Below are 27,491 nucleotides of genomic sequence, written 5' to 3' on the forward strand. Positions count from 1 at the left end.
GAGGAAAAGCCATACAATTGTCACCAGTAGAAGGCATCTCATCTCACCCTATGTAGTAGCTGAGGAAATGCCTGAAGACAGAACCAAGATGATTTTTTCAGTGATTAATTTGCATTTTCTCTAATGCACAGAAAGTAGCCGGTCAGGATCCATAGTCTCTATGGTGTGGGCTCATGAGTATTAGCCTCAGTATCTTAAGACAGGTAAAAGGACAGGTTTACCTCAACCGTGAAAAACTCACGAGGCAGGTGTGGATTTGATACCTTTGAGCAATGTCTTGTGTACCAAGTATTTACAAAATATGTGCTGAGATGACTGAATAAGTTGACTTCATGCATAAAAGTATTCATGATAAACCAGTTAAGAGTTGATAAATGTCTAGCACAAAGAGTTATTTTTGTTTTAGAGGAGTTGATCTTTTAACCTTCTTTCCCCTACCCGCCCCCCACCAACTAAAATGAGATATCAGAGGGATTTCTAGCCAGCAAAGAGAAAAAAATGTCTTCTGTATGTTAAAAAGCATGCCTTTCTGTCCTCTACAGCAGGAGGGCATGTATCCACCTCATTCAGTGTAATAGCTATTATTGTTTGAAAAGTTAAAATGACAGTATCAATATGGGAGAATATTTTGTAAGTCAGGCATGGTTTTCATTGCAAATGTGAAATGTGGGTGTTATCTGCATTATAAATGCCCTCCTCTCTAAGCAAAGAACCAAGAGTTACTTGTAGCTCAATGTCCTGATTATAGCTGTTTCTCCAACTTACAGTTCTGAACCCAAATGTGCAAGTAATGGTTCCAAGTAATGGGCCCCCAGCAGGCCCTTTGCACAGAAGCAGAGGAAGAACATTAATCAGGGCAGTGGGAGGCACCAGGGCACCCCTACCCCCTTAAGTGCCTGTCACTTTGCCTAAATCGCACTATGGGTGGGGTCGGACGTGGCCCTGGCTTCTGTGGAAATGCAAGTCCACCTAGGTGAAGACACGTACCAAACTTTGTCTCCTCCTCAGGTCAAAGCATGGGTGACTTGAGAGCAGGGCATTTGACAGAGAAACAAGAAGGGGGGCCAGAGCCATAGAAGGTCTCAAGCAAGACGCCTGCCTTGAGTTCAGCCTTCACTGCCGTCTGGAATTACATATAAGAAGCTATCTTTATGCAGGAGAGGTAAATGGTGGGCGTGGGGAGATGCGAGTCGGTCCAGTGTGGGCCAGTGAAAGGTGGCAGATGCTTGGTTTGGGATGCAGCTGTGCCCCAGATGTTCATTGGCTTCCCCGGGTCTCCAGACTAACTCAGGTAGAGACCTTGTTCTGCACAAAAGCCTTACAGAGATGCGGTGGGGAGAAGGAAATGGAACTGTTATTAAAAAGAAAACAAAACCAAGCCAAACCAAAAAAGAAAACCTTCTTCCTCTGGCGTCTCTGAGGGCTTTTGAGTCACTCTCTGAGGATGGCTTGGTGAGGAAACTCACACATTGTCCTTTTCCTGCCCCGGGGGACGGGGTCTTTCTCCCTCTCTCTCTCTGGCAGATAGAATTGGTGGCCAGGGTTTTTCATCTGCCACTGCTCTTATGTTCTTGTGAAGAGACTAGAAGCCAATGAGAGAGGCTGCCTGGGAGAGGAGGGAAGATTGCAGCAAGATTGTCTGAGAACTTGCAGAACTTTCCAGGACCTACCAGGTAACAGGGCTTGTTCATCTCTCTACCTCTCTCTTTCCCCTTCCCTCTCTCTCCTTCTCCCTCTCACTGCAGTTCTCCCAGTAGTAATCTGTGTCAATCTGCACACTTGATCTTTCTAAGCCTCAGTTTCATTATTCCTAAATTATTAGGGTCAGGAAGTACATACCCTAAAGCCCCAAATAACTGCAAACAGAAAATATTACTAGTACTATATTTTTCAGAACCTAAAATTTTGAACAGAATGAGCTCAGAGAGTAGCCCTTTGGTGATACTAGCTTGCTTATTTCTCACATTTGTGCAAAAGCGTATTCACATATGCACCTAGTGGCTGCTGCACCCACATCTGGGTGCACCTATAGAGTTCTCTGCACGTTGCTGGGTGAGGGAGGATGGTCTGACCCTCCTCCCTGCAACCTGCTCCCAGAAGTCATAGGATACCCTTTGAAGAATGGGCTGAAAACTCGCCTTGCGATTTTAATCTGACTTGATGTCTGTTGCTTGTTTCTGTTGCATACACCACTCAACTTGAAGGCAAGTTTCTGTTTTCAAGAGGGAAAAAGATTTCAGGAACAGGACTCAAGGTGATCTGCTTGGGTAAAACATGTGCTTTATTTCTGAGAAAGAAATACAATTTATTGTTTTGAAAAATGATTTAACCTGCTCATTGACCAGAATGGAGTTATGAGGGCATTATTCCTGGAGGATTACCCTGCCTGGCACCCTTTGACAGTGACAGAGTCTCACCATGGCATCTTGTTTATGATTCCTAATCAGCGTGTCACCTTCTCCAACCCTCTCTCATGGGGCCAGTAGGGAGGAGATCCTGAATACTTTTGGCAAATGAGAGTAAGATAATCTGCCTGGGTTTTGGCCCATTTCAGGCCAGTTTCAGCCCATTTCACAATTTTGCCAAGGGTGCCTCTACCTTTCCTGTCCCCACATGCTCCTTTCAGCCCTGCCCAGTGGAGATGTTGCAGGAAGTGGGGCTTCCCAAGGGTGGTAGAAGGAATCACCTTCTTTCCCTGTCTTTGGAAGGAGCTGTTCTCTAAACTGGTCCAACCGTCCTCCGAGTGTAGGGAGAGAAGTGTCTAGCAAGGCCAGGTATTTAGTAACATTTTAAATGAATGAATGGAAGGATGATGGCTCTACAATAAGGGAGCTAGGTTGATGGCCAGGAGGAAGCACGATGATGGTGATGTCGGGAGGGGACTAATGTGGCGACAAGGGCACAGGGATCTGCAGGGGACAGAGCGGGGGAGGGTGTGCAGCTGGGAGCCGGTGGCAGCCTTCTGGCCAGAGGTGTGGCTGTTTGGACTAGAGAGGGAAAAAAAATCCTCAAAAAATAATTGAGAAAGATGGTTCTTGAGAAGGAGCCCCTTTTTTCACTTCCCTTTCTGCTCAGACTAGACTCAGAGAGAGCAGCAATTTAAGCCTCTCATTCTTGTTCCAAGATGGCTGGCTACCAGTCGCTTGGCCATACACATCACGTGAGTAGCGCTGCTTGACCCGTTCCCGAGGGTCTGAGGGGCAGCCAGAGGGGAATATCCTTCCCAGCACACAGCGCAGGCAGCACATTCTGGTCCTGCCTGCACTCCCAATCGGCCGGGAGACACCGTGAAGGGGTTGCCATCTCTCTCGGATATCCCTTCAACCCACAGCCCTGGGTGCAGGTGGCTTCGCATCGTTGTTGTATTCCTCGTATATAAAAGACGTGGACAGTGTTACCTGATTTCTCTGAGTCCAGGCATATCAGCTCCAGCCCCACTCCAGCTCCCCTTTCTGCAGCTCTTTCAGCATCACCTTCTCTGTCCCTTAACATTCATCTAGACACTTACCTGGTACCAGCCTGGTGTCCTCAGATGCTTGGGAGCCCCTCCTTGCTGGTCCTCTCTGGAGACCACCATTCAAGATGATCCAAGGGCAGTACATGAGAAAAGTATAAGAGCGCCTTGGTTTCAAGATCATCAGCACAGAAAATAAGCTGATATCTAAAAATCACCGGTGTCCCCATTTGCCACCCGCTATGCAATCACATCTTTAAAAAAAAAATCCTCCCTATAGACTTCGTGCTTGAAAAGATCCAGCCAAAGATGAGAATTATTTGCAGGTTTGCTCCTTCTCCAAATTTCAAAGGAGAGAATTAGCTGGATCGATGTATCAGTTTTCTCCAGAAAAACAGAACCAATAGGATGTATGTATGAAGAAATTTATTTGAAGGATTGGCTCATGCAATTATGGGGGCTGGTAGGTCCAAAACTTGTAGGGCAGACTGGCAGCCTGGAAACTCAGGCAGGAGCTGATATTGAAGTCTTGAGGCAGAATTCTCTTTTGGCTTGAAAATACCATTAGAACAAATTACAAGGTATTACCGGGAAACGGTCTGATAGAAGCTGAATTCTGACATTCAAATTAAAATAATTCCCAAGTTATTTATTTATTAAATTATTTTTCCTTCAAAGGTAATCACTGTGGCCAGTTTCAGAGGTGGAGAGGCTAGATAACATCCTATATGGTGTGATCCCAAGGAGCGTGGAGGAAATCTACTTATTCCAAAAAGTATTTTTTTTCGGTCCACCTGTCCTAGGTGCTGAAATTCCAAAATTAGAGATTCATTCTTTAGCATTAACTCCTTGAGCCTTAGAAAATACTCTGAAACTTTGCACACAGCGAGGTCCTGATGCAGTTTTGGGAAGGGTCGTGAAGTTCTTTCCCAATAGTGAAGCTTGAGTAGTCATCCTTCGGTGGGGCCTGAGTGGCCCCACTCACTGAGCACAGGAAGTAGGAAGTAGGAAGAAAGACAAAGATCAAGAAAAAGGCATATGGGGGACAATGAAAGAAGGGGAGTGGACTGGAGAGAGATGCCCCTGAGGTAGCTACTGGTCGAAGACTATTTGAGCTGAGAATATGGAAGCATAGATCTTTGGTAACATAACAGCTGGTCTGAGCCTAACAAATCAGGCCTTCCCTCTGTTTACCGGTTGTACGCTCCACCCCACTGCCCACCTGGGGTCATGACAATCTCCTACTCCTGGCGTGACCAACTCGTCCTGGTTTGCCTGGGACTCTCCCAGTTTCAACACTGAAGTTCCTTTGATCAGGGGATCTTCTCAGTCCTGGGCAAACTGGGATGATTCGTGACCCTCTCTACCACCATCACCATGGAAACTTAGGGAAGAACGTCTTTTGTGAGTTTACCCAAGGCAAAACTTTGCCAGGCAATCTTGAGTTTGGGTGCCAGGACTGAGACCCTGAAGACAGAGAGCCAGGAAGCCAGGAAATGACCAACTTCCTTATTTGGTCTTCTGGGTGGACAGCAGTTTTTCAGTGCATCCTGTTAGTAGCTAAATACAGGTGGTGGGAAACCACGTGCGGTGCTCTTGTGTTGTGACTGTCTATATACTCTTTGTGAGGAAGCTCAGTCTAGTGCCAAGAATGGCTGAGGGTCAGCAGCCCTGGGTTTTAGTCTCGGCTCATCCATTAAATTATGTGTGACCTTCAGTAGTTGTTTTTTTCTCCCTTCAATCTCCTCATCTATAAAATGTGGTGTTTTGTGTCAGATGTTGCATCCAGTATGCAACAGTATACTCCAGTATACTCCAGTATGAACAATCTCTGCCTGTTTTCCATCTAGAACAAAATGGAGGGGCTTCAGAAGGGTGGAGAAGACACCTGCATCAAAGGTAAGATCTGGTGGAGCCCTGCACAACACCTGGGGACCATGAACTCAGCATTGGGTCAGCAAACTTCCCACCTGTAGTGAAAGGTACAAGACTAGAGTCACCTCAACACAAAGAAAATGCATATCCCCCAAGAAATAGAACTTATTAGGCTATTTGCTGTCATGCTCTCCTTAGTGAGGGTAAGTTTTTTCAGATAAAACCCTGCCATCTTGTAAAACAGAGGCCAGGCAGGGATGGGAGGAGTTGAAAGTATGTGACTAACAATTAATTTAGTGGTCATAGGGAGCTCTGAGCATCAGAAAGCCTTCAGGGTGGGAACTGAATAGGGAGAATGTTCTGGAAAGGGTGGAAAAATTCAGCATCCCAAAAGGAGGGATCCTAAAGACTTTGGCCAGCTGGGATGATTTATTCCACCAGCTCTGCGTGACTTCCCTTTATTCTCTAGTAAGAATATTTACTCTGAGCCCAGCCCTGTGGTGGGAAAAGAGAGTGTGATAGCCTAATTGATCCAGGGATGCTATTTCTTCTAGGTCTTTTCCTTTTTATCTTTTGTTCTCTTCCTCTTAAAAAGGCATTCATTACTCTTCTTGTCAGTTCAGGCTGCTAAAACAAACACCACAGACTGGGTGGTAATCAACAAATATTTATTTCTCACTGATCTGGAGGCTGGGAGGCCCAAGATCAAGGTGTGGTAGATCTGGTGTCTGGGGAGAACCCACTTCCTGGTTGCTGTGTCCTCATCTGGTGGAGAGAGAGTTCTAGTCTCTTTCTTTTCTTAGAAGGACGCTAATTCCATCATGGAGTTCCATCCTCACGCCCTCATCTAGACGTCATCACTTCCCGAAGACCCAACTTCCAGATACCATCACATTGACGATTAGGGTTTCAGCATATGATTTTGGGGGGGACACATTCAGTCCATGGCAAGGGCACATTAACTTTTTGTGTGCTCTGACAGGTGGAGGAGAAGAGAGCTTAAATCCAGGATCATTTTGGTTGAGGATCATCGTGGCGGGCAAAACAGGCGGCGGGAAAAGCGCCACCGGGAACAGCATCCTCGGCCAGCCAGTGTTTGAGTCCAGGCTGGGGGCCCAGTCGGTGACCAGGAAGTGCCAGGGGGCCACGGGCACGTGGAACGGGAGGAGCATCCTGGTGGTGGACACGCCCCCCATCTTTGAGGCGAGGGCCCAGGACCAGGAGGTGTACGAGAACATCGGGGACTGCTACCTGCTCTCGGCCCCGGGGCCTCACGTGCTGCTGCTGGTGACCCAGCTGGGGCGCTTCACAGAGCAGGACGTGGTGGCCGTGACCAGGGTGAAGGAGGTCTTTGGGGCGAGAGCCCTGAGACACACGGTCATCCTGTTCACCCACAAGGAGGACTTAGCGGACGGATCCTTGCATGACTACGTAGCCAACACAGACAACCTGAGGCTGAGGGGCCTGGTCCGGGAGTGCGGGCAGAGGTACTGCGCCTTCAACAACCGGGCGTCCGGCGACGAGCGGGGGGAGCAGCTGGCCGGGCTGATGGCCGTGGTCGAGGGGCTGGAGAGGGAGCACCAGGGCGCCTACCTCAGCAACGACCTCTTCTTTGATGCACAGCGGCTCCAGCAGGGCGGGGGCGACCCCCATGGGGAAGGTCACGTGCGCTACCTGGCCAAGGTGCGGTCGCATGTTGCAAAGCAAAAGCAAGACCTGCAAGAAGCCCAGAGAAACTGTGCCTTCAAGGTGCTCCTCCGAGTCAAAAACTGGATCGTTGTGCATGATGAGCTTTGTGTTTGTCTTGTTTGGTGCAGCTTACTTTTTCTTCTTATTCTGCTGATCATCTGGTATCATCTTTAATTCTCTGTCTCATCTGTTTGTCAGAGCCTTTTCTAAAGTATCACCTCAAGGATTCATTGTTCATTTCAGAAATAAATTCTCTTGGTCTGCAGAGGTCATTGTTTGTCATCTCTGCAGCTCCCATCTTCCTTGTAGATTTCTGGCTTGGTTCATGCCTCCACCACCCCTTCGGTGAAGCTATGTGCCTCAGAAGAAGATGACAATGGCTCAGTTCGAGGGATGCCTGGCTGGTCTATATACAATCTCATTTTCTTTGTAGTGAGCAGCTCAGGCATAGGCCTGAGACCCAATTCAGGCCAATGGGAAGTGAGAAAAAGTCTGCAGAGGTGGGGCCAGAAGGTTTCTCCTTGCCCAGGAGAGACCCCCATAGAGAGTCAGGCTCTTCCTCCTCTGAGCATTGTTGGATCTGAGTGTAATGCTTGGAATGACAGCAGCCACGTGGCTACCGACCTGAGGTTGAAGCCAAGCAGAATGATGGAATCAACCCGAGCCACCGACTCAACCAGCCCTGAAGCTTGCACTACCTCTGGATTTCCAGTATGTCAGCCAATAAATTCCCTTATTGCTTAAGCTATTGGAGTTTGGGGTCTCCTTTACCTGCATTTGAAAACATTTGAACTAATGAAGAGTTCTCCATATCCTTTAAAAAAAAAATCCTTAAATCTATCAGAACTTCCCTGTTTTCATGCTTCCTGTAAGTGAATCGAGACTAAATAAACGAATTTCTCTTTTCTTGTTCCTAGTATCAGGAAGGACCTCCCTCTACAGCTAAATTTCCTGCTTAGAGTAGACATTCACTGAATCCTGAAGAAAGTGAAAAATCCCTAGAGTTGTATTATTTTGGAAATGACAAAAGGAGGGGGCAGAGTAAATGGGACGATCCCTAGGTGGGTCTTTTCCATGCTTCCTTTATCCTTTGAGGGAGAAACAGAGCTCATATCTGAACACTTTCCAGGGAATTACTTTGGCAAACATTCATGTGTGTGAGTAAAAGTTGAGCAAAACCCTTTCTCCTTCTCTGCTGTAAAATATCCTTGGGTTAACCCTCCGGCTTTATTCCTCTTGGCAATCAACAAAGGTGGAATGTCGTCTGGATTACTGGGCATTGCTGCTCCTGGGGAAAGAGATGACTTCTTGGTGCGGCGAGGCCTGGGAATGGACCATCTACACACCTGGAGGGAGACCATCCTCCTGCAGCCCTGCTCCCTAATACTTTCTTGGGCCGAGTTTCTGCCTGGTAGGGATGCCCTCCCTGGAGGGAGGATGAGACTGCCCAGCCCAGAGGGCTTCAAGGAAGGCACATCCAGATCCAAAGTCTGCTTTCCTCTGCGTAGCCCACTCTCCCTCTGAGGGTCCGGGACAGTGCAGGGAGCCACTGTCACAGGGCGGCAAGACGGAAACCTGGGTCCCTCCCGACCTTGCTGCTAGTGCCCACACTGTGTCAGTTCCACCCCGTCGGTGTCGCCCCTCCGCGTTCTCTCCTCTCCTTCCCCACGCCTCGTGTTATGGCGCAGACTCTGATGACCAAGACGGAATTCTTTTCTTCTGAATGTTATCCTCTGTTCTCAGGCATACACTTATTTAGTCCAATGGCCACATTGCTGCAGCATGATCTTCCTAAAACTCCTAACTTGCTTAAAAGCCTCGGGGAGGTAGCCCTTGAACCCTGGGGGTGCCGCCCAGGGCCCCGCCCAACCAGGTCCCTCCCTTTATCCCTCCTACCAGGATTCGCATTCCCCTCCTTGAGCGTGGGCTCCCTCCTCCTGAAGTGAGTCCCGGGAGGGAGGGGCCGGCACATTCCTAGAAGCCCAGCCCCACCCTGGCTAGGTTGCCTCTGCCCACCCCCCAACCCCGCCCCCGCCCCCGCTCCGAGCCCGCACCCTCCTTCTGGCTGACACATTTCTCTCATACCCATTTTTATATGCCTTCCTCCGCCTACCGCGCTGAGCATAGAGCCCGACACTCAGTGCTCACGCAAGTGTTGGTGGAGCGGGGCTGAATGATGTCAAGGAAGGGAGAGACCAGGTTAGGTCGGACCGTTTGGGAACACTGCATTGAGGAGGGGGTCCTTGGTCTGAGAACGCGAGTTCCTTGGGGTTTCAAGAGTTTGAGGAGCTCAGACATAGCACTCCTTGCACAAGATTGGAATCAGTTATGGGGTAGCGCTGTAGAGACCAACACGCACCTTAGTACCAGCGGAGGTTTGGAGAATGACGCTTGGGCATCCCAGTGAGTTCCTGAGATTCACTCTAGCATTCATCACTTGCCCACCCAGTCACAGGCTGCCTGGGACGACTGCGGGTCTCCCCTACAGGGTACGAAGCGGGGGTTGGGGGTGGCAGCTATCCCAAAGGAGAAGTTCGGAGGGGCCGCACAGGGCCCTCCTCATCGGGTTTCCTGTTTCCACTGACTTCGTGACTTCCGCTCAGACTTCACCCCATTGTCTGCCCTCTTCTCTTTGCTACCATTGAAATGGGCAACGCCACCCTTTCCCCAGATTTCTACAGATATCACACACGATTGTGCTGACTTTGGGGTTCAAGATGTTCCACTACATCGCAGCTCAACCCATGATGGAAAACTTCCTAAGACGGGGGTCGGCTAACGGCAGGCTGCAGACCTAATCCAGCCTGCCGCCCGTTTTGCATAACCTGTGAGCTAAAAAAGGGCTTTTACATTTTTTGAAGGGTGAAGAAATCAAAAGAAGAAAATGTTTCACATATGAAAAGTACATGAAATTCAAATTTCATGAAGTTATATGGGAATGCAGCCTCGCCTGTCACTTCCATCTTGTCCACTGCGGCTTTTGCGCTGCAAGGGGACAGCTGAGTGGCTGCAATGGAGACCAGATAGTCGCTAAGCCTAAAATACTACCCTTACAGTCTGGCCCTTGCCAAGCCCCGCTCTAAGAAATTCCAGTTCCTTAATTTCCCAGGCACTGACTCTGCACAGACCCCCTTCCTCTTCTTCCCCCCCACCCCCAGGCCCCTCTTCCTTTCTTCCTCAGCCTCTTCACACCCCAGAGACCACCCCTGTCCCCCACCCCCACCGAAATGTCCTCATCTTTTTCTCTTGGGGGGGGTGCCTCTTTTTTTTTTTCACAATCAACAAGGAAGTCAGAGTACGTTTGTGAATAAAATAAGGAATTCCACTATCAACTTTTAATATAACATGTTTCTCTCCTCAACAGCAAGACTGTAAAAAGTAGGTCACAGAGGTGAGATGCTCACACAGCATGACGGTCCACTCACTTTCCTTCCTGCAAGCTCCCTAATATTTCATGACTGTATCCAGTTCGTTTATTATTTGCTTTCACCATTTTTAACAAGACAAAAAGGGGATTTTTTTCTCCTTTGGATTTTATTTACCTAAAATGCAGCTGAAGAAAACGGATGGTATGTCTGATGCAAGGAAGGGAAATGGAAAGTGAAATTACATGAAAAGCAAATAAAGTTCCTTATCAACATAGACAAAGATACTGACTCTGAGAAAATGGAAGCTGATGGCAGGTATCATCTGAAAATGCTCAGCATTCGTGAGTACTACACAAGCTAATTAAAATGGCAAGAAAAATCAAAAAGCATATAACAAGAACAGCAAATATTCCGATGTGAGAAATGATCCAGTTTTTGACTCGGAGGAGCGCCTTGAAGACATAGTTTCTCTGGGCCTCTTGCAGGTCTTGCTTTTGCTTTGCAACATGCGACCGCACCTTGGCCAGGTAGCGCACGTGACCTTCCCCGTGGGGGTCGCCCCCGCCCTGCTGGAGCCGCTGTGCATCAAAGAAGAGGTCGTTGCTGAGGTAGGCGCCCTGGTGCTCCCTCTCCAGCCCCTCGACCACGGCCATCAGCCCGGCCAGCTGCTCCCCCCGCTCGTCGCCGGACGCCCGGTTGTTGAAGGCGCAGTACCTCTGCCCGCACTCCCGGACCAGGCCCCTCAGCCTCAGGTTGTCTGTGTTGGCTACGTAGTCATGCAAGGATCCGTCCGCTAAGTCCTCCTTGTGGGTGAACAGGATGACCATGTGTCTCAGGGCTCTTGCCCCGAAGACCTCCTTCACCCTGGTCACAGCCACCATGTCCTGCTCTGTGAAGCGCCCCAGCTGGGTCACCAGCAGCAGCACGTGAGGCCCCGGGGCCGAGAGCAGGTAGCAGTCCCCGATGTTCTCGTACACCTCCTGGTCCTGGGCCCTCGCCTCAAAGATGGGGGGCGTGTCCACCACCAGGATGCTCCTCCCGTTCCACGTGCCCGTGGCCCCCTGACACTTCCTGGTCACCGACTGGGCCCCCAGCCTGGACTCAAACACTGGCTGGCCGAGGATGCTGTTCCCGGTGGCGCTTTTCCCGCAGCCTGTTTTGCCCGCCAGGATGATCCGCAGTGAGGACGAGGCTGCAGACCACGTGTGTTCTGTTCCACCTAATAAAAAAAAAAAGAGTTTTCCGTGTTTTACTAAGTCAGTGATTTAAAAAAATTTTTATTTTATCTTGGAGTTTAGTTGATTAACAATGTGTTAGCTTCAGGTGTTCAGCAAAACGATTACGTTGTACATATACATGTATCTATTCTTTTTCAAACTCTTTTCTTGTTTAGGTCATTTCAGAATATTGAGCAGAGTTCCCTGTGCTATACAGTAGGTCCTTGTTGGTAAAGTTAGTGATTCTTAAGATTTTTAGGTCACGGACCTTTCATGGTATCTCATGAAAGCTATGGACCTCTCTCCCTGCCAAATAGTTATATTTAAATACATACAAATGTTTGCATACAACTTTAGGAAACTCTTGAATGGCAGGAAGCCCACACTGGGAGCCCAAACTTGGACCCATAGCCAAGAGTAAGAACTGCTACACTATGACGGATGCTCCGAGGACTTCATCAGGACCAGGGAAAACACAGCTTTTCAGAAAGAAAAGTGGTCCCTGTGCTTTTCCAGGGATGGTGCTTAGGCCAGTTTCATGCTAAATAAATGTGAGATTAGAAAGAGGCAGAGGATGAGAAGTCATAAATGAGAAACTATTATCACCTCTTCTCCACCCACCAATTCCCAGGCACACAGACTGCTAATCACATTCATCTGAACCTTGGGGGAAAAGGAAGTCTCAGATATCAGAGCTCCAGTGACCTCCCAGTGAGGACCAGCTGAATGTCCCTGGGTTTCCTCTTTTTGGGTGGGGAGTTGGATGTTTGAACGTGAGCCTACAGAAGGCTTGTAGTTAAAGTCAAGGACGGAGTCTGACAGATGACCCTGGATCGGTGGCTGAAGAAGAGATGATAAGACCATCATGTATAAGAAATACATGTGTTGGAAAGATCGTCAATTTGGCTGATAGAATTACAGGAAATTAGAACAAAAGTGGTGTTGTCGAGGGTGACACTGCATCAAGAGCTAAAATCTTCAAGGGATGAAGAGAGTGAGAATCCAAGGATTTCTAGAGTTCTTATGAGCTCAAATAAATTAAGTTCATTTTAGGCTCCTAGAATCTGTTATTGTTATTCCTTTTATTCTGTGTTGGTTCTTCTTTTCCTCTTTTTTTAGCAAACACGATTACTAAATCTCTATGGGGAAATTTTCCTCTTTTCAGTTGAGTGCAGGCAGGGAAGGATATCATTTTCACAATTCGTTTCCAAGTCCCCTGACTTCTGACTTGAAGTTTCATTTCCTCATTTCCCATACATCACGGCACAGGGGAGAGCTTCACACTCGGGTGTGTGTGGGTGTGATGATGGTAGGGAAGATAAAGAACATGATAGCTGCCTTTTTCTTCTGCAGTTGAAAATAACTGGGTTTCTTTTCTGTCACTGTGTTAGAGGTGAGGGAGAGGAGGAGAGAAAACAGTGACTCTTCCCTGATGCCTAGAGCTCTTGAGAATTTGGAGGGTTTCTTACCTTCAGCCATAGTCCCATATCTGCTCCTCTGAAGCCCTTCCATTCTCTTCTGGAATAAAAAAAGGAAAGGAATAAAAAGCAAGTGTCCATATGGGACTTGGTAAGGCCTGAGAACACCTCCAATTCAGACAGCCAAGAATAATTATCCTTAGATGAGCCATTTCCATTGTTAATTTTCTAACTTATATTTTACTTTCCAATATCCATTTATAAACTTAGGCAACCCAGGTGATGCTAGGTTATGTTAACACAATGAACCCTTGCTTTTTCCTCATCCTATAGGAAAGCAAGAAATGTTTGAAAACAAATCAGTTGATTATTTCCCCTCTACTTGAAAAGACATGAAATAAAGAAAGTCTTCTTCTATGGAATGAGAAGCAGGACTTTTTATTGTTTTATTATTATTATTATTATTATTATTATTGGAATCAAAGTAAGCAAACTTGCTAGACTAGAGAATAAAAATTGCCTTGCTGTAAATGACATCGGTTTGTTTGAAGTACTGGCCATTTCCAGTCCCAGAAACTCTTTGTATCAGATGGATATCCCAGTGGCAAAGAGCAAAGTACAATGTACCTTCCAATGGGAGTGTGGAATTGGGGGATCCACGGCTCCTTTGAGGATGGACATGAGAGGACGAAGGGAAAGAGGGCGGAGCACGGCCACCATCCTCCCTCCCCTCTGAGCAGCTGGTGGGGAGAAGCTGGCGCCGTGACTGAGGGACAGAGTCCACATTCAGGACAAGTTCAAGATAAGTTCATTTCCTGCTCAGTTTTAAACCAAGTGTCCTTCCTTGTGGGTCTCCCAATACCCACTGAAAAAAAATTCCGGTAGATATAACCAGAAACTGGCAAAACTATCGGGATAAAAGTTTCATTCAGATGAGGCATAATATCGTGTCATTCTTCTTGGTGGTAGAAAAGGTAAGCATGCATTAGAAAAGGCAAGCATGCAATATGCCACTATAATTAAGATGATCTCTGAGACTGTATTTTATTTATTCAGTTTTAAAGATTATGCAGTTATGAAACAAACATTTTAAGGGGAGAAATACACAGAGTAATGAAACAAATGCCCACTATTTGCAATGAACAGATTTAAGTATTTTGGCATTTTTACTGCTGCTGTTCGGTTTGATTGAAAAAGTTAAAACATAACACATATAGTTCCATTTATTTATTTTTTGACTCCCCCCAACCAGTCTAATTCTCCCTCTTCCCTTCAGAGGCAACCAATATTCTGAGATACACATGTATGTACAGGTAATATATAGTACTTTCTGGTATTTTAATCTTTTACGTCAGTGACATTATTTACGTAGCACTTTATCCAACTCTCTATTAACAAACATTTGGTGTGCCAAAATACGTGCTTGCCACTACAAACAATGCTGCAGGAGAATCCCCCCACACGTCCCCTTGTGCACATGGACGATTTCTCTGGGATATATAGTTTCCACCTGACAAGATACTGCCAAATATGACTCCAAGAAGCTGGTGCTGAGTCATACTGGCAGCAGCCATGGGTGAGAAACCCCCAAATCTTCACTTACGCTTGGTGATATTAGATTTTTAATTTTTGGTCACCCTGATGGGCATATATTAGGAAGTCTTAATTGGTTTAAAGGTGCATTTTATTGATTAACATTGAATTCAAAACGGTTTTCATAGTTTATTTGCTATTCAGGTTGATTCTGTTATTTCTACCTTTTTCACATTTTTCTATTCACTCAGTAGGGAAGAATAGAAATGGCCGTCACTAGGGAAACCATCCCTTGTCACATTATCAGAATATTAAGGCAACTTCCTTCCTTCCTTTCCTTTTCCTTCTGCACCACTTTCCTTTCCTTAAGCCCAGAGAAGAGCATTTTCCTCACCACATTCTCCAACATGCTCTGGTCCTTGCCTCTGGTAAATAATACTCCAACTTTTGCTAAAACTGCTCAAATTCTCTGACATCTTTTCTACTTCAGATGACAGTTTCTATATATTGGAATGAATATATCGATGTGGTAAAGACGATGACGACAGTGGTGACAATGTTGATGATGAACTTCACCATGGTGATAATCCTCTGTGCAGCCATTTGTAATTTTCAAGTTTCTTTCATGTCCATTCTTTTAATTGTTCTCCTAAATTCCCTATGATATGATCAAGATAGGTATTAATATTTCTATTAAAATATTAGGAAACTGAGCCTCAACTGACCTGCCCACGATCACACAACTGCCATGGAGCTAAGACCAAAAAATGGCTCATTTTGCCTATGTATTCTCCTAGATTTATCAGGGTGGAAAAGAGATTATAAAGTCAGTGAACCTCTTGGAACACCACATACCATGCTGCCATCCATGGTCAGGACATAAACTGAGGCAGACAGGCTGGAAGCTTACCCTAAAACTAACAAAGAGAACTGTATTGCAAAATCTTTTTTTTTTTTTCCACACACACACACTGTATTTTATTTTTACAAGAGATAAGTAGACTGACACCAAGCATTGTACATGGATGACCACAACAAAAGCAACAATGATTGCAATTACCAAACATGAAACACACTCATACTATGTCATAATATTGACATTCAGTCCAGTAATCCTCCACTGTAACAGCTCCTTTACTTTGTATTGCAAAATCTTGAGTGCACGTTTTCAAAAAAAAAAAAAAAAAGATTATTCAAAGATAAAATCGCAGGGGGCAGAAGTTGCTCGGAATGGAAGTATTTCAGTTTAAAGCAACCTGGTGTTTTCCCATGACTTGATGATCAGTGTGACCCAAACGGAGCTCTGTGGCTGTCATAAAAGCCAATCAAAGTTCAGGTTACATTAGCAAAGGCGCGCACGGTCCTCCTGAACCGTCTTCCGAGTGGGTCAGGCTGCCGGGGGAGACACGTCCCACCGAGGAGTAGATTGTTTTGGACAGATATTAACAAATAACAAAGTGTGCAGAGGCTAGTCAGAAAGGATATTGATGGAGATGCTAAAATGAGTCCTAGAATATTAAAAGGACAGAATCAATCCTAGGAAAAGATTGGGAAACATCCTAAACCGGAAGGAATGAGACACGTGTCAATCAATCACACAGTAGACAGAAGTGGGAGAATCAGGAGTCGAGGCAGATTTCTTCTCCACAAGGAAAACCCTTCTAATCTTCCCCCAGGCGGGATCAGGAATCATGAGAGAGTCGAGGGCAGTATGCGAGCAGAGATTATAAGAGTATCTGGCAGGAACAGCAGGAGGATCTAGCTTAGGTAGGAGGCTGGAGCAAATGAGCCTAATGTACCTCCTGATTTTTACATTATACGAACCTGATTTTATCTTGACGGTACCTTACTTTATCAAACCATTGGAAAGCAGGCTCTCTCACGCTGTTTTAGGAAAGATAAAAATATTTTCTGTCTGCCTTATTCATATTCTCCTTCGCCCATCTGCCCCCTCTGTTTCCTGGTATCACTTGTTTCAGAGTTTAGCATTGTGATTTCATAACGCGGCTCTCACAGGAGGTTTAGCAGACAAAGGGATGGTTCCTGTACACACTGGAATCTGTCTGCCATAGGGTCGAGTTTGACATCGTGTCGTAGGAAAAGTGTGGGGTATTTGGGGGAGAATGGGCTGGTTTTCAGAAGATCAATAGAACAATTTCACTGAGAGGTTTCGTTTGGAGCACGTGGCTCAATGAGGGTGGGAACATAATGATCCCGTACTTGTCCTGTGGAGCCGTAGGAATAGATTCCCGGTACCCAGGCCTCTCGGGGGCATGGTGCTTGTCAGGGATGGGGCGGGGGGGGGGGGCTGGTACGGGGGAAGTTAAGAGCTAAAACTGAGACGTACGCCCCTCCTAGTTGGGGCACCTGGTGAGTTTCAGTTTTCTCATCTGTCAAATGGGTTGAGAGTCTTAGTGAAGCTTTATGAAACCCCGTGAAGCTTATGAAAGTCAGAGAGCTAAGAAGTAGGCAACTAGCCGGAAAAGACCTCCGCGCTGTGGAAAGCGATGGGCCGTGAACGCGGGGTGAGCGGTTCCCGAAGCCGCTTCCCTCCCACTAGGAATCCGCGGTTGCCCATAACGCTCACCATCGGCGCCCCGTTTCACTGATGGGAGAGCCCAGAAGTCTGGTAACCGGTGTCAGATCCCACGAGAAATCAGTAGCCCTGACTCAACCGCGGGCTCCAGGACCCCCCCCCCCGCCCCCCGGGTCTCCACCCAGGACGCTGGGACCCCCGCCGGGTTCCCCTTACCAGGCGCGGCGCTGCGGCCTGGGTGCCGGCGGGTCGGCGCGAGCGCGCGGCCGAAGGTTCCAGGGCACGGCTGCAGGGCAAGAAGGAAAATGGGGCTAACGGAGTGCGCCCCCTGTCCCCGCAGCTGGGGACACCCCCTCCGGATGGGGCGAACCTGCTGCCGCGGAAACCGGAGAGCAGCGAGCTCGGAGCGTGCTGCCCCCCTAATGGGATGCTTCCTGTCGGAGCCCGCGAGCGCCCCGCCCCCTGCCGCTTCCTCTTTAAGACGTGTGGAAAGAAGTGATGTTCGGAGCGTGAAAGAGAAGAACACGGGCCCCAATCCCCCCTGTTCCCCCGTTGCTAAAGGCCCCTGTTGCCTCCGCGGGCGTGCGGTGCTCTCCGGCCACCATTCCCGGAAGATCAACGTTTCGTCTCTCTTGTTGAGTCCCAGTACCTCTCACTCTAACGCAGACCCCGCTGATCTGAGTCTCCCTGTGAAAGCACCTACAAAGAGACCTACTGAGAAAATTAGTTATTTTCTTTGGCGCAAGAAAGAATCACTGGCTTTTCAGGAAAGAGGACTTCTCTACCTTCGTGAAAAGCTGGAGCCCAGATGTGGAACAGGTTAGAATGGAGCTTTCCTCCTTTCCAGAAACTCCCCAGGGCTGGGAGTCAGAGAGTGACTACCCTTGTCTTTTGTTTGTTGGGGTTGGGTGTCTCTTCTTGGGGGTGTGTGTGTGATATTTGAGGAGTGGTAAGCAGTTCTCTTCAGCGTATCCATGAGCTATTTCACTAGCATGTGGAAGAATAGATCTTAGGTGTTTTCAGATGTAGTAAATCAGGGGATATACACGATTTAACACTATTTCCAAAGTAAACAGGAGTGCCTAAAATTAGTGGTATAAAGAGTGAAAGGAAATATAAAATAAACAAGAATTGGGCCAAGAATGAGATTGAATGTAAGGTATAAAAATAATTAAGACCCCAAATAATAATTAAAACAAAACACTACATCATTTTGGAAGACAACTACTTTAAAAAAAAAAAGAGGTAAAAGACAAATTTAGAAAAACTCTCAAAATATTTTATTGCTGGAATAAACAAGTGCAAATGCAGTTGTATCAGAAAAGGCAAACATTGCCACTATCAGATGAAGGCTCCCAGGGCAGAAAAAAAGAGTCTTGGGTCATAGTCTAGCTCTGGCTTCCCCAAGGGGTTATAGGAATTCCTCTTCTAGGGAATTCAATCCATAGGGTATTCTCTGGAAGGAGTAGTGGCATCTGCCCAGCCAGATGATGAATATTGAATATTGTACAAGAATTGAATATTGTACAATACTGAATATTGTACAAGACTATGTAAGAGGGTATGCATTGTTTGAAATCTTCTGCTTGAAAAACTCATCATGGGGGCTTCCCTGGTGGCGCAGTGGTTAAGAATCTGCCTGCCAATGCAGGGGAGATGGGTTCGAGCCCTGGGTCAGGAAGATCCCACATGCCATGGAGCAACTAAGCCTGTGTGCCACAACTACTGAGCCTGCGCTCTAGAGCTCACATGCCACAACTACTGAAGACCACGTGCCTAGAGCCCATGCTCTGCAACAAGAGAAGCCACTGCAATGAGAAGCCCACGCACTGCAACAAAGAGTAGCCCCCTCTCACCGCAACTAGAGAAAGCCCGCGCACAGCAACGAAGACCCAATGCAGCCAAAAATATAAATAAATAAATTTAAAAAAAAAAGAAAAAGAAAAACTCATCATGGCCAAAAACAACTCTCAGAAGTAAGTCAAATATGAACCTCTTTAGATAAAATGACAGCTGATCCAGGCAGCAGGGCATGGAAATATGAAAGAAACTTCATCAGCACACGATCAACGAATTTTTATTTTTGAAGAGATAAAAGGTGAGAAAAAAAGAAAGAAAATGAGAGGACATGTAAGTAGTCGATATATATATATATATATATATATTCACTCTAATAGACAGTTTTTGAGAAGCTATAGTATTTTGACCCTGTGTCTGGTTCAGGAAACCCTTCCTATATTACAGCAAGGAAAAATAAGTTCCAGTTCTGATTTGCCTCGTTTTGCCCTTAGAAAATCACTTGACTCTCAGTACATTACTTTCCTCTTCAAATAAAAGGCTGTTAATGATAATTACCCCTCATACCTCATGAGGTATTTTTCGTCATAAAATATTAAGGCAATAAATTGTTATTATATTATAGTGTTCTCTCTACAGCTTCTGTTTTCTATTTTATGATCAGTCTTGTATTATTTTGTTTTATGATCTATCTTGTATTACATGTGTAACATTAAATTGTATACATTTAAAATTTTTTTGGCTGCCTGCGCATCATGCAGGATCTTCGTTCCCGACCAGGGATGGAACCCGTGCCCTCTGCAGTGGAAGCGTGGAGTCTTAACCACTGGACCGCCAGGGAAGTCCCTAAATTACATTTAAAAAACTAAAAATTGTGTCTTCCATTTACTTACGAGTCATTTTGCATAGTTCTAAATCTAAGGATTAGAAACTAGCAATATTTTAGAGAACAAATACAACTTTGTAAATATATTTGATGACTAATCATGCCGACCTTATATTACCACTAGCTCCCAACTCTATACATAGAATAATGTGGAGTAGTTATTATGATGAATAATAAATGCAGAGTATTTATGAGTGTGAAATTTATGTATTTATGAGGATTATTATTATGAAAAGATTCTTCTTAGACTTTTTGTTTCTGTACTATATTCTTATGGAATTTAACCTACAAAGTGCTTTCACTCATGTTATTTCATCATACATGAAAGCTATAAGGATTAATATTAATATATACATCTCAAGAAAAGCTGAATCCCCTTGTGCCCAAGGTCCTGGAGCAAGTTCACAGGGGACCGGCTTTGTCACACAAGCCCTCTGCACATCTCCTGCTCTTTGCACTGTCCCCCACAATGGTCCTGGTGATGCCCCAAGCAGGGTGTTTTACCCACGGATGTCAAGCCTTCCTCTGATCCTACACATTTCTATATGCTACAGTCTGCATGAGAATTTTACAATCCTAACACTCATATTTATTTTAAAAATCACATTTCCATTTACAAACAAGACAGAAATAATAAGCAATGACAGAAATTGGAGGGCATATGTGGACACCCTTATGTGAGAAAACGAAAAATGAAAGAACAAGCAGGTTACAATCAACCCCATGGTAAGCGAAGTCTTTGGCTTACAACGCATGATCATAGGCACGTGGCCCTGGATGGGCAAGCTGCGGACACAGGCAGTACCCCCTACGTCGGCCCCTTCCTGGGGCCCTCAGGGTGTGGAAAGAGTCCCTCCATGACTGAGAGTTCCTGCATGGGCCCAGCACGACGCTGAAGACAGGAATTGATAATGGACTTTTTTCCAGCCAGGCTTCACAGAGCCCAACTCCCTGACCCACTACTATGGCCCTCAGGTACCCCCCCACCCAACTGCAGGCCACTCTAAGCCATAGCCATCCTGAGTCTCTGCAGGCCCTCAACCCGAGGTGGCATCGAAGTGCATGCGCATAGGCCCCTTCTCCACGTGGAGCTGGGATGGCCCTAGGATGCCTGCGCACAACCTCCCGGCCCTTAGCACCCCTGAGCCCTGGTAGTATTGGGATATCTGCCTCCTCCTGCATCCACACCTCCTGACTAGCACGTGGCTGATAGAAAGACTTCCTTTAAAGTGTTCTGTCACATTCAGAAATATAGAAATAAACAGATCCTAGCGTTTGCTTACACAAGGTAAGGATGGCATTCACGGACTTCTGTGGGTTGACCCATCCCCTGTAAAATCCCCACGGTACAGCCAAACCTAACCTCTGGTGCTCTGTGGCTCTCTGCCGATGACCCTGCCACCCCTCTCTTCTCCATTTTGAGACAGGCGCTTTATTATTATTATTATTATTTAAAAATCCAGATAGATAACTATATTGAAGACATTGCATGTTATTTTCCCCAAATCTTACTTCATTTTGGACAAACATGAACCATAATACATGCTAGAAAGTTGGAAACTGTGTTATTTTCAGTGTAGTTACATTTAACTTCTTGGTACTAAGCTATTGTACTGGTAAATAAACTGATGTATCAGAAGTAAACATTAATATGTATGACTCTGACATCTCTTTCGTTGATGATAATAAAAATTTACAAGGATCAGTGAAGGGAGATATCTACCCATAAGAACTAGAAAATATCAGGAAGAGAGAGTGCAGGCTATGCTCTGAATGTTTGTGCCCCCCTCCCCAGCATTTATGTGTTGAAAACCTAATCTGGAGAGGATGGTATTAGGAAATGGGGTCATGGGGAGGTTATTAGGTCATGAGGGTAGATTCCTCATGATTGGGATTAGTGCCCTTGCCAAAGTGCCCCTTCCATCAAGGTGAGGACACAGCCAGAAGTTGGCAGTCTGCAATCTCAGAGAGGGCTCTCCCCCAAACCGGACCATGATTTTGGACTTCCAGCCTCCAGAAGTGTGAGGAATCAATGTCTGTTGTCTCTAAGCCACCCAGTCGGTGTTTGTTGTTGTTGTTTTTTAATAGCAGTCCAAAGGGAGGAAGGCAGTGTCTAAACAAACAAACAAACAAACACAAGCTCAAAATAAAAATAGCTGTTTTCCCTTTGCTATGAATCCATTTTCTACTAAAAATCACCAGTCATTCCATTATTTTTCAAGAGAGGACCAAAACATCAAGCTAACTAACACGTTTTAAGGATGTTTTAAAATTGTACAACTTTATTTTAAAACTGTTTACTGGAGGAAACATGAAACTCTTGAAAACTCTGATTCCTTTGAAATCCCCCTTCAGACCCAAGTGTTCAGTTCCTTTCTTGCCAGGTTACCTGCAAGACTGAATATCACCCTGTCACGGCCTCTGGCCGGTGCCTGTAGAGCACGAAGAGCAGGACCAGGGCGCCCAGCAGGGTGCACACGCCCAGCTTACACCAGGTCCCCGGCGCCTTGGGCCACCGCCACAGCCAGGCCAGCGGCCAGCGCTCTCGCCGCCTCTGCGCGCAGACGGCCACTCGCTCCGCCACCCTGCGCAGCCTCTCCGCGGGGTCCGCGCCGCCCAGGGCCTGCGCCAGGCTGTACACGTCGTTGGTGTAGGCGGCACCGCCGTGGTCCCTCACCAGCTCCTGCACCAGCCCCATCAGCGCCATCACCTGCGCCTCCCGCTTCCCGCCGGCGGCTCGGTTGTCGAAGGCGCAGAATCGGTCCCCGCACTCGGCCACCAGCTCCCTGAGCGCGCGGTTCCCGGTGTCGCGCACGTAATGCTGCAGCGAGCCCCCGGCCAGGTCCTCCTCGCGGGTGAAGACCACGATGGTGCGCGTCACGATGCCGTCCCCGAACAGCGCCTTCACCCCCCTCCAGGCCTGCTGGTCCTGGGCCGTGAAGCGGCCCAGCTGGGTCACCAGGAGCAGGGCGTGGGGCCCCGGCGCCGAGAGCAGGTAGCAGCGGCCTCTCTCCTCGCAGCCCGGGTCTGTCTGGGAGACTTCGGAGCTGAAAAGGTCCGGGGTGTCAATGATTTCCACCACCCACTTGGCCCACCTGCAGCTGCCCGCGGCGCAGGTCCGGGTCACCGACGTCGCCCCGAGCCTGGAGAGGAAGCGCTTCTGGCCCAGGATGCTGTTTCCCGTGGCGCTCTTCCCAGTCCCTGACCTCCCAGCCAGGAGGAGCCGCAGCCTGGGCTCCTGCAGGGCAGGCTCGTCGGCTTCTGCACCTGTGAGCACCAATGACGTGTAAGCTCCCGAACCTGAAAGCACCTATCCTGGTGCCTGGCTCCCCTGGACGCCTTTGGACAAAGGAGAACAGAGTGCTTCGACTTTTGCTTTTCGGACCAACCCTTTACTGAGTGCCCTGGTCGGAGATGTGTGAGCTCCGGGGGATCTCTACCCGTCTATTTCTTCCCTCTTTGACGTCACACATGCACCTGTAGGTGCTCCAGCACCTGGTGAACGTTTCTGTAGAGGACACCCCTGTATAATACAGGCCGTTACTTCGTGTGACATGACCTGTCATCCACACTGCGCAGAGCTGCTCCCTATTTGACAGCTTCAGTGGCCTCTGCCATACATTCCCAGATACGCTGCCACTGAAGAAAGGCAGGAGGGGCCGTGGGCCTGGCCATGAGGGCTGCCCGGTGTCCCACACCCTGGGTTTGAATCACAGCCCAACCCCTGCCAGCTGTGTAACCCTGGGAAGCTGCTTAACCTAAGTGCTAAACCTCTTCTGCACAAATGGGATCAATAATGTAGTGCTGTCCTCATAGGGCTGCTGGGAGGATAAGATGAGACCATCTCTTCTTCCCTCCCTCTTGCCCTCCTCTTCCTCTCCTCTCTCTTAAACCTGCTGCCTAATAAGATACCTGGTTAACCCTCCATCCTTGCTCCCTAACACCTTCTACCTGGTGAATCATGTTCCCTCTAGTGTACAGTTGGATTCCCTCTACATCCCCTTCTGTGGAGATCAGAGGAGGTTTATTCATTTTACCTTGGGGACAGAGGTGCAGGTTAGTCAAAGAACTCAATATCTCACAGCAGGTCAGGGGCAGAGATCTAGGTCAAATGCCAGTCCCAGGGCTCTTTGCTGTTTCATCCCAGCATCGAGAAACCTCTGGGGCTTCTCTCTGTTCAGTGTTGAGATAGCCCGTCCCCCTTACTACCCGGAGCTCATACCTGGGGGCAAACACGCGTTGTGAGGCATGTTCTTACCATAGGCGTTTTCTTCATCTCTTGCTGTCTTCTGTCCTCTCATGATTCCCTGAAAGGGTCCCCAACACAATTTATTTAGTCTTTCATTCGTTCACTCATTCATTCGTTCATTCATAGGTAAAACTACCTACTATGTGTCAGGCAAAGTCCAAAATGCTGGTGACACCACAGTTAAAATGTCATAGTTCCTGCCCTCTCTGAGCATCAGAATTTAGGGAAGACAGTGGAAGAGCTTGGTCTGTGGTTGGGACAATACTGTGAGAACACTTGGTGAGCTTGTGCGGTCTTTTCAGGGCCTCGAAATGCACAGAGCGGAGGGGAGATGACAACACTTATTCTATGTCAATGAGTAAGCTTCTGATGTTCATTTTCCCAGGTAATTCTATGTCAGTGACGTAGGTTGTAGAAAATAAGTTTTCCCTGGAGATTCAGCAGCTGGGAGTGGGGTGGGGGGCTTTGGAAAACCCTGAGAACAAGAAAGTTTGCTCACTGACTTAGGACCTACCTTAGGGTTGTTGGCCTGGAAAACAAACAAGAAGAAAATTGGAATTTTGGTTTTGGAAATCGGAAAACAGACGTTATTTCCCAAACTGGTCTGGAGAGCTCCTGTTCTCAGAGAACCACATGACTTGGCTCGTCCTAATATGTCTACTTATGGTGAGATGGGGATGCTTCCCCCCAGCTCTTTATGTTCTTGCCTCAAACCTGAGGCTTCTCAAGGTAAAGTGATCTTACCCACTCAAACAGTATTTAATACAATTAAACATTCTGTGGTCAAGTTTGCCTGATCACACGAGCGCCTGAACACAAGAGCACAGTCTCTCCTCCGTCTACTCCAGCCTCATTTCCACCTAATCCCCTCCCCAGTCAGCCCCTCCACAAACAGCAGATTTCAGGGCCTTTTCCAACCCACCTCATGCGTTCATTCCTAGGACCATTCATCCCACCACACATTTCTGCCCGAGTCCTGTCCTGTGCTTCAACGTCCATTTCAAATTCTACCTCTTCATGTCGCCCACCTGGTTCCTACAGGTAACTGTGTTCACCCCCTACTGGCACCAACAACGAAGCAAAAGCAAAGGGAGAGGTTGGCTGAATAACCTGTCTCTGGCCAAAGGACTCAGATGGCAGGTTTGCCTAGAACTCAGACCAAAGCTGTCGGTGTTTCTGCAGTAACTCTCCTGCCGCTGCCCCCGGTTACACCCCGCCCAAAGCTTTCTGTAAAGTTTACCCCAGGGGTAAATCACATAATGTGATTCGTTATTTTGTGTCTAGAAATCAACAAACTCCCATAATTGACACCAGAGCAGAAATGAAGAAAGAGCCACAAGGTTCAGAGCCAAGAAGAAGAATTTAGCTAAAGCAAGATGTCCTTGTCAGAGCTGGAAATGAGGAAGTGAGTTACAGGGAATCCACAGAACTCTCGAGTAGGTGACTGGACTTTCCATATAGTTTGAAATGGGGGTTAAAATCATTTAAAATAATTTTCAAGAAGGAGGTGAGCTCCCACTGAAATCTGGGATGACAAATGGTTCTTAGTTATTGAACTACGTAAAACATGTAGAGTCCTGTATTCGGAATACTCTGAAAATTCAAAGTTCATGTAGTTCAGTGCCTCTCAGACTTGCTGTTTTTCAGAATTACTTGAGTGTTCTTTAAAAATGTCCATTCTGGGGGGACCATGCTCAGAAATTCCGATTTATGAACCTGATGTATCTGATGTAATCAGTCCACAAATCAGAGTTTGGAAATGAGCTATTTATTCAGACCCCTTCACTGTACAGATGATGAAATTGAAGTGTCCCTGCAGCTGGCGTGGGAGAGACCTGAATTAGGGAGAAGACATGTAAGGGGTCATGCAGGGAGAGGGGTTGAAGACCTAGTTCTGGACCTCTTAAATTCCTTGAGGGTCCCCTCCTGTGGACAGAGGGGAGAGGGAGAATCTGGGGGGGTGAATTCTGATGGTATCCTGAATCACCACATTGTAACTTGCTCTGAAGTTAGACTGCTTTGAGGGCCACAGAAATATCTTCTGCCTGTGCTGAAAATGCCGTTTGGGCAATGTTGAATGCCTTGTAAAATGTATTTTATTCCTAGATATGGTTCCAGCACACACTTCTCTTACTGTATGGAGGGAGTGTGGAAGGAGACAGGAATGTGTGTCCTCCAGCCTGGAGAAGAGGCTCATAAACCTTCTTTTGAACTTCCTCTCCTGGAAACCTGTGACATCTTTACAGATCTGGACGCCCCATCTTAATGACTCCGGCTCTTACTTACCCGCATGGTACCTGCTGGAACCCAGGTGCTCAGGCAGTAAATGCTCTCAGAGCCATGTTCCTTCTGCTTGGTCGCAGCTCCTGTCCCCTGCCGGGGCTCGCCCTTCCTGGTGACAGACTCTGACAGTTGATCTGAGAAAGCCCTGATCTCTGCTTTCCCTTCGGTTGTGAGTGCGGCAGGCTGTTTTCTCCCAGTGTGCGCAGAGGAAGTCTCAGGCCTTTGAGACTCAGAGCTCTGGAAAGCGCAGAGGGAGGGTTAGGTGGTGGTGACGACTTAAAGAGACAGGAACATTCATTGTGGGCTTAAAGCATTTCCCTTACAAAACCTCCCTCCTGTTGTGACTCAAGTGGTGTGTATCTCCAGCAGGGCCCCTCGATACCAAATATCTTGTCACACCTGAGGAAGGGAAGGGTGTTGTAGGACCCCGAGGCCTGACTCTCCTTCTAGAACTGTTTAGTGACCTAATCTTCAATGACTTTTTACCCTGTAGGCATTTTTTCCCCCATATCAAATAAGTCCAGAGAGCCTCCTGGCCCAGAACAAAGAACATGGTAGCTTTTCTCAACAGCTGTCCATTGACTGGACACCCATGTGGCCAGTGCTCCTCTGGGGTCCAGTCTGTCAGAAAAATCCAGAAGCAGAGTTTTATCTGAGAAAGGAAGTCTCAGGTACTGAAGGACTTGAAGCTAGCCGGTATGTTGAGGATGGATACCTTTACACAATTCCTAAATTAGCCTTATGAGGAGGCTTAGTCTGGTCATCTGTGGTGGTATCAGCAATTCTAGTTATTCTGTCTTCTCTCAAGAGGGCCGTGAGAGTGAGGTCAGCAAAAAAGCCAATGGTGTGGTGAACAGGATACAAAAGGACTGGCCCTAGGACTGGTCAGGTCACCAACCTAACTCAAACTTTCTGGAGTTGACTGTCCCTGTGTGTGGGAAGGAGGGCTGTCCTGAGCCCTATTCTACTGACTGGGGCCTGCTTTTTCATCTCTTTCTTTCCAGCCCATTTTTTCAGGTAGGAAAGAGACCCAACTTCCACTCTTTTCCATTCTTTATTTCAGGTACAGAATCTCTCGAGTGACTGACGCTCCCATTGTTTCCATTCAACATCGTTGAAGCCAGGAGTCTCTCATTCTCCCACTAGATCAGCAGGGCCAGGACTAGTGTGAGGCAAGTTTGGCGTC

General features: G+C 47.3%; 2 protein-coding genes across 2 annotated transcripts; one reads left to right on the forward strand and one right to left on the reverse strand.

Annotated features, from left to right (window-relative positions):
• The first annotated feature begins 1,471 nt into the window (after positions 1-1,471).
• On the forward strand, positions 1,472-7,705 carry LOC103015884 (GTPase IMAP family member 5-like). The gene is made up of 3 exons (XM_007165382.2): positions 1,472-1,673; positions 5,305-5,353; positions 6,312-7,705. The coding sequence occupies exons 2-3, from the start codon at positions 5,311-5,313 to the stop codon at positions 7,190-7,192; spliced, it is 924 nt and encodes a 307-aa protein (XP_007165444.1). The 5' UTR covers positions 1,472-1,673; positions 5,305-5,310; the 3' UTR covers positions 7,193-7,705.
• Positions 7,706-10,405: 2,700 nt separating this feature from the next.
• Positions 10,406-26,511, reverse strand: LOC103019019 (uncharacterized). Its single transcript, XM_057550425.1, has 6 exons — positions 26,309-26,511; positions 24,032-24,080; positions 22,190-23,040; positions 17,307-17,564; positions 13,073-13,121; positions 10,406-11,605 (listed from the first exon to the last, which is right to left on the reverse strand). The coding sequence occupies exons 1-6, from the start codon at positions 26,312-26,314 to the stop codon at positions 10,719-10,721; spliced, it is 2,100 nt and encodes a 699-aa protein (XP_057406408.1). The 5' UTR covers positions 26,315-26,511; the 3' UTR covers positions 10,406-10,718.
• Between the last annotated feature and the right edge of the window lie 980 nt (positions 26,512-27,491).

This window comes from Balaenoptera acutorostrata, chromosome 7, assembly GCF_949987535.1.
Source record: "Balaenoptera acutorostrata chromosome 7, mBalAcu1.1, whole genome shotgun sequence".
Classification (NCBI taxonomy): Eukaryota; Metazoa; Chordata; class Mammalia; order Artiodactyla; family Balaenopteridae; genus Balaenoptera; species Balaenoptera acutorostrata.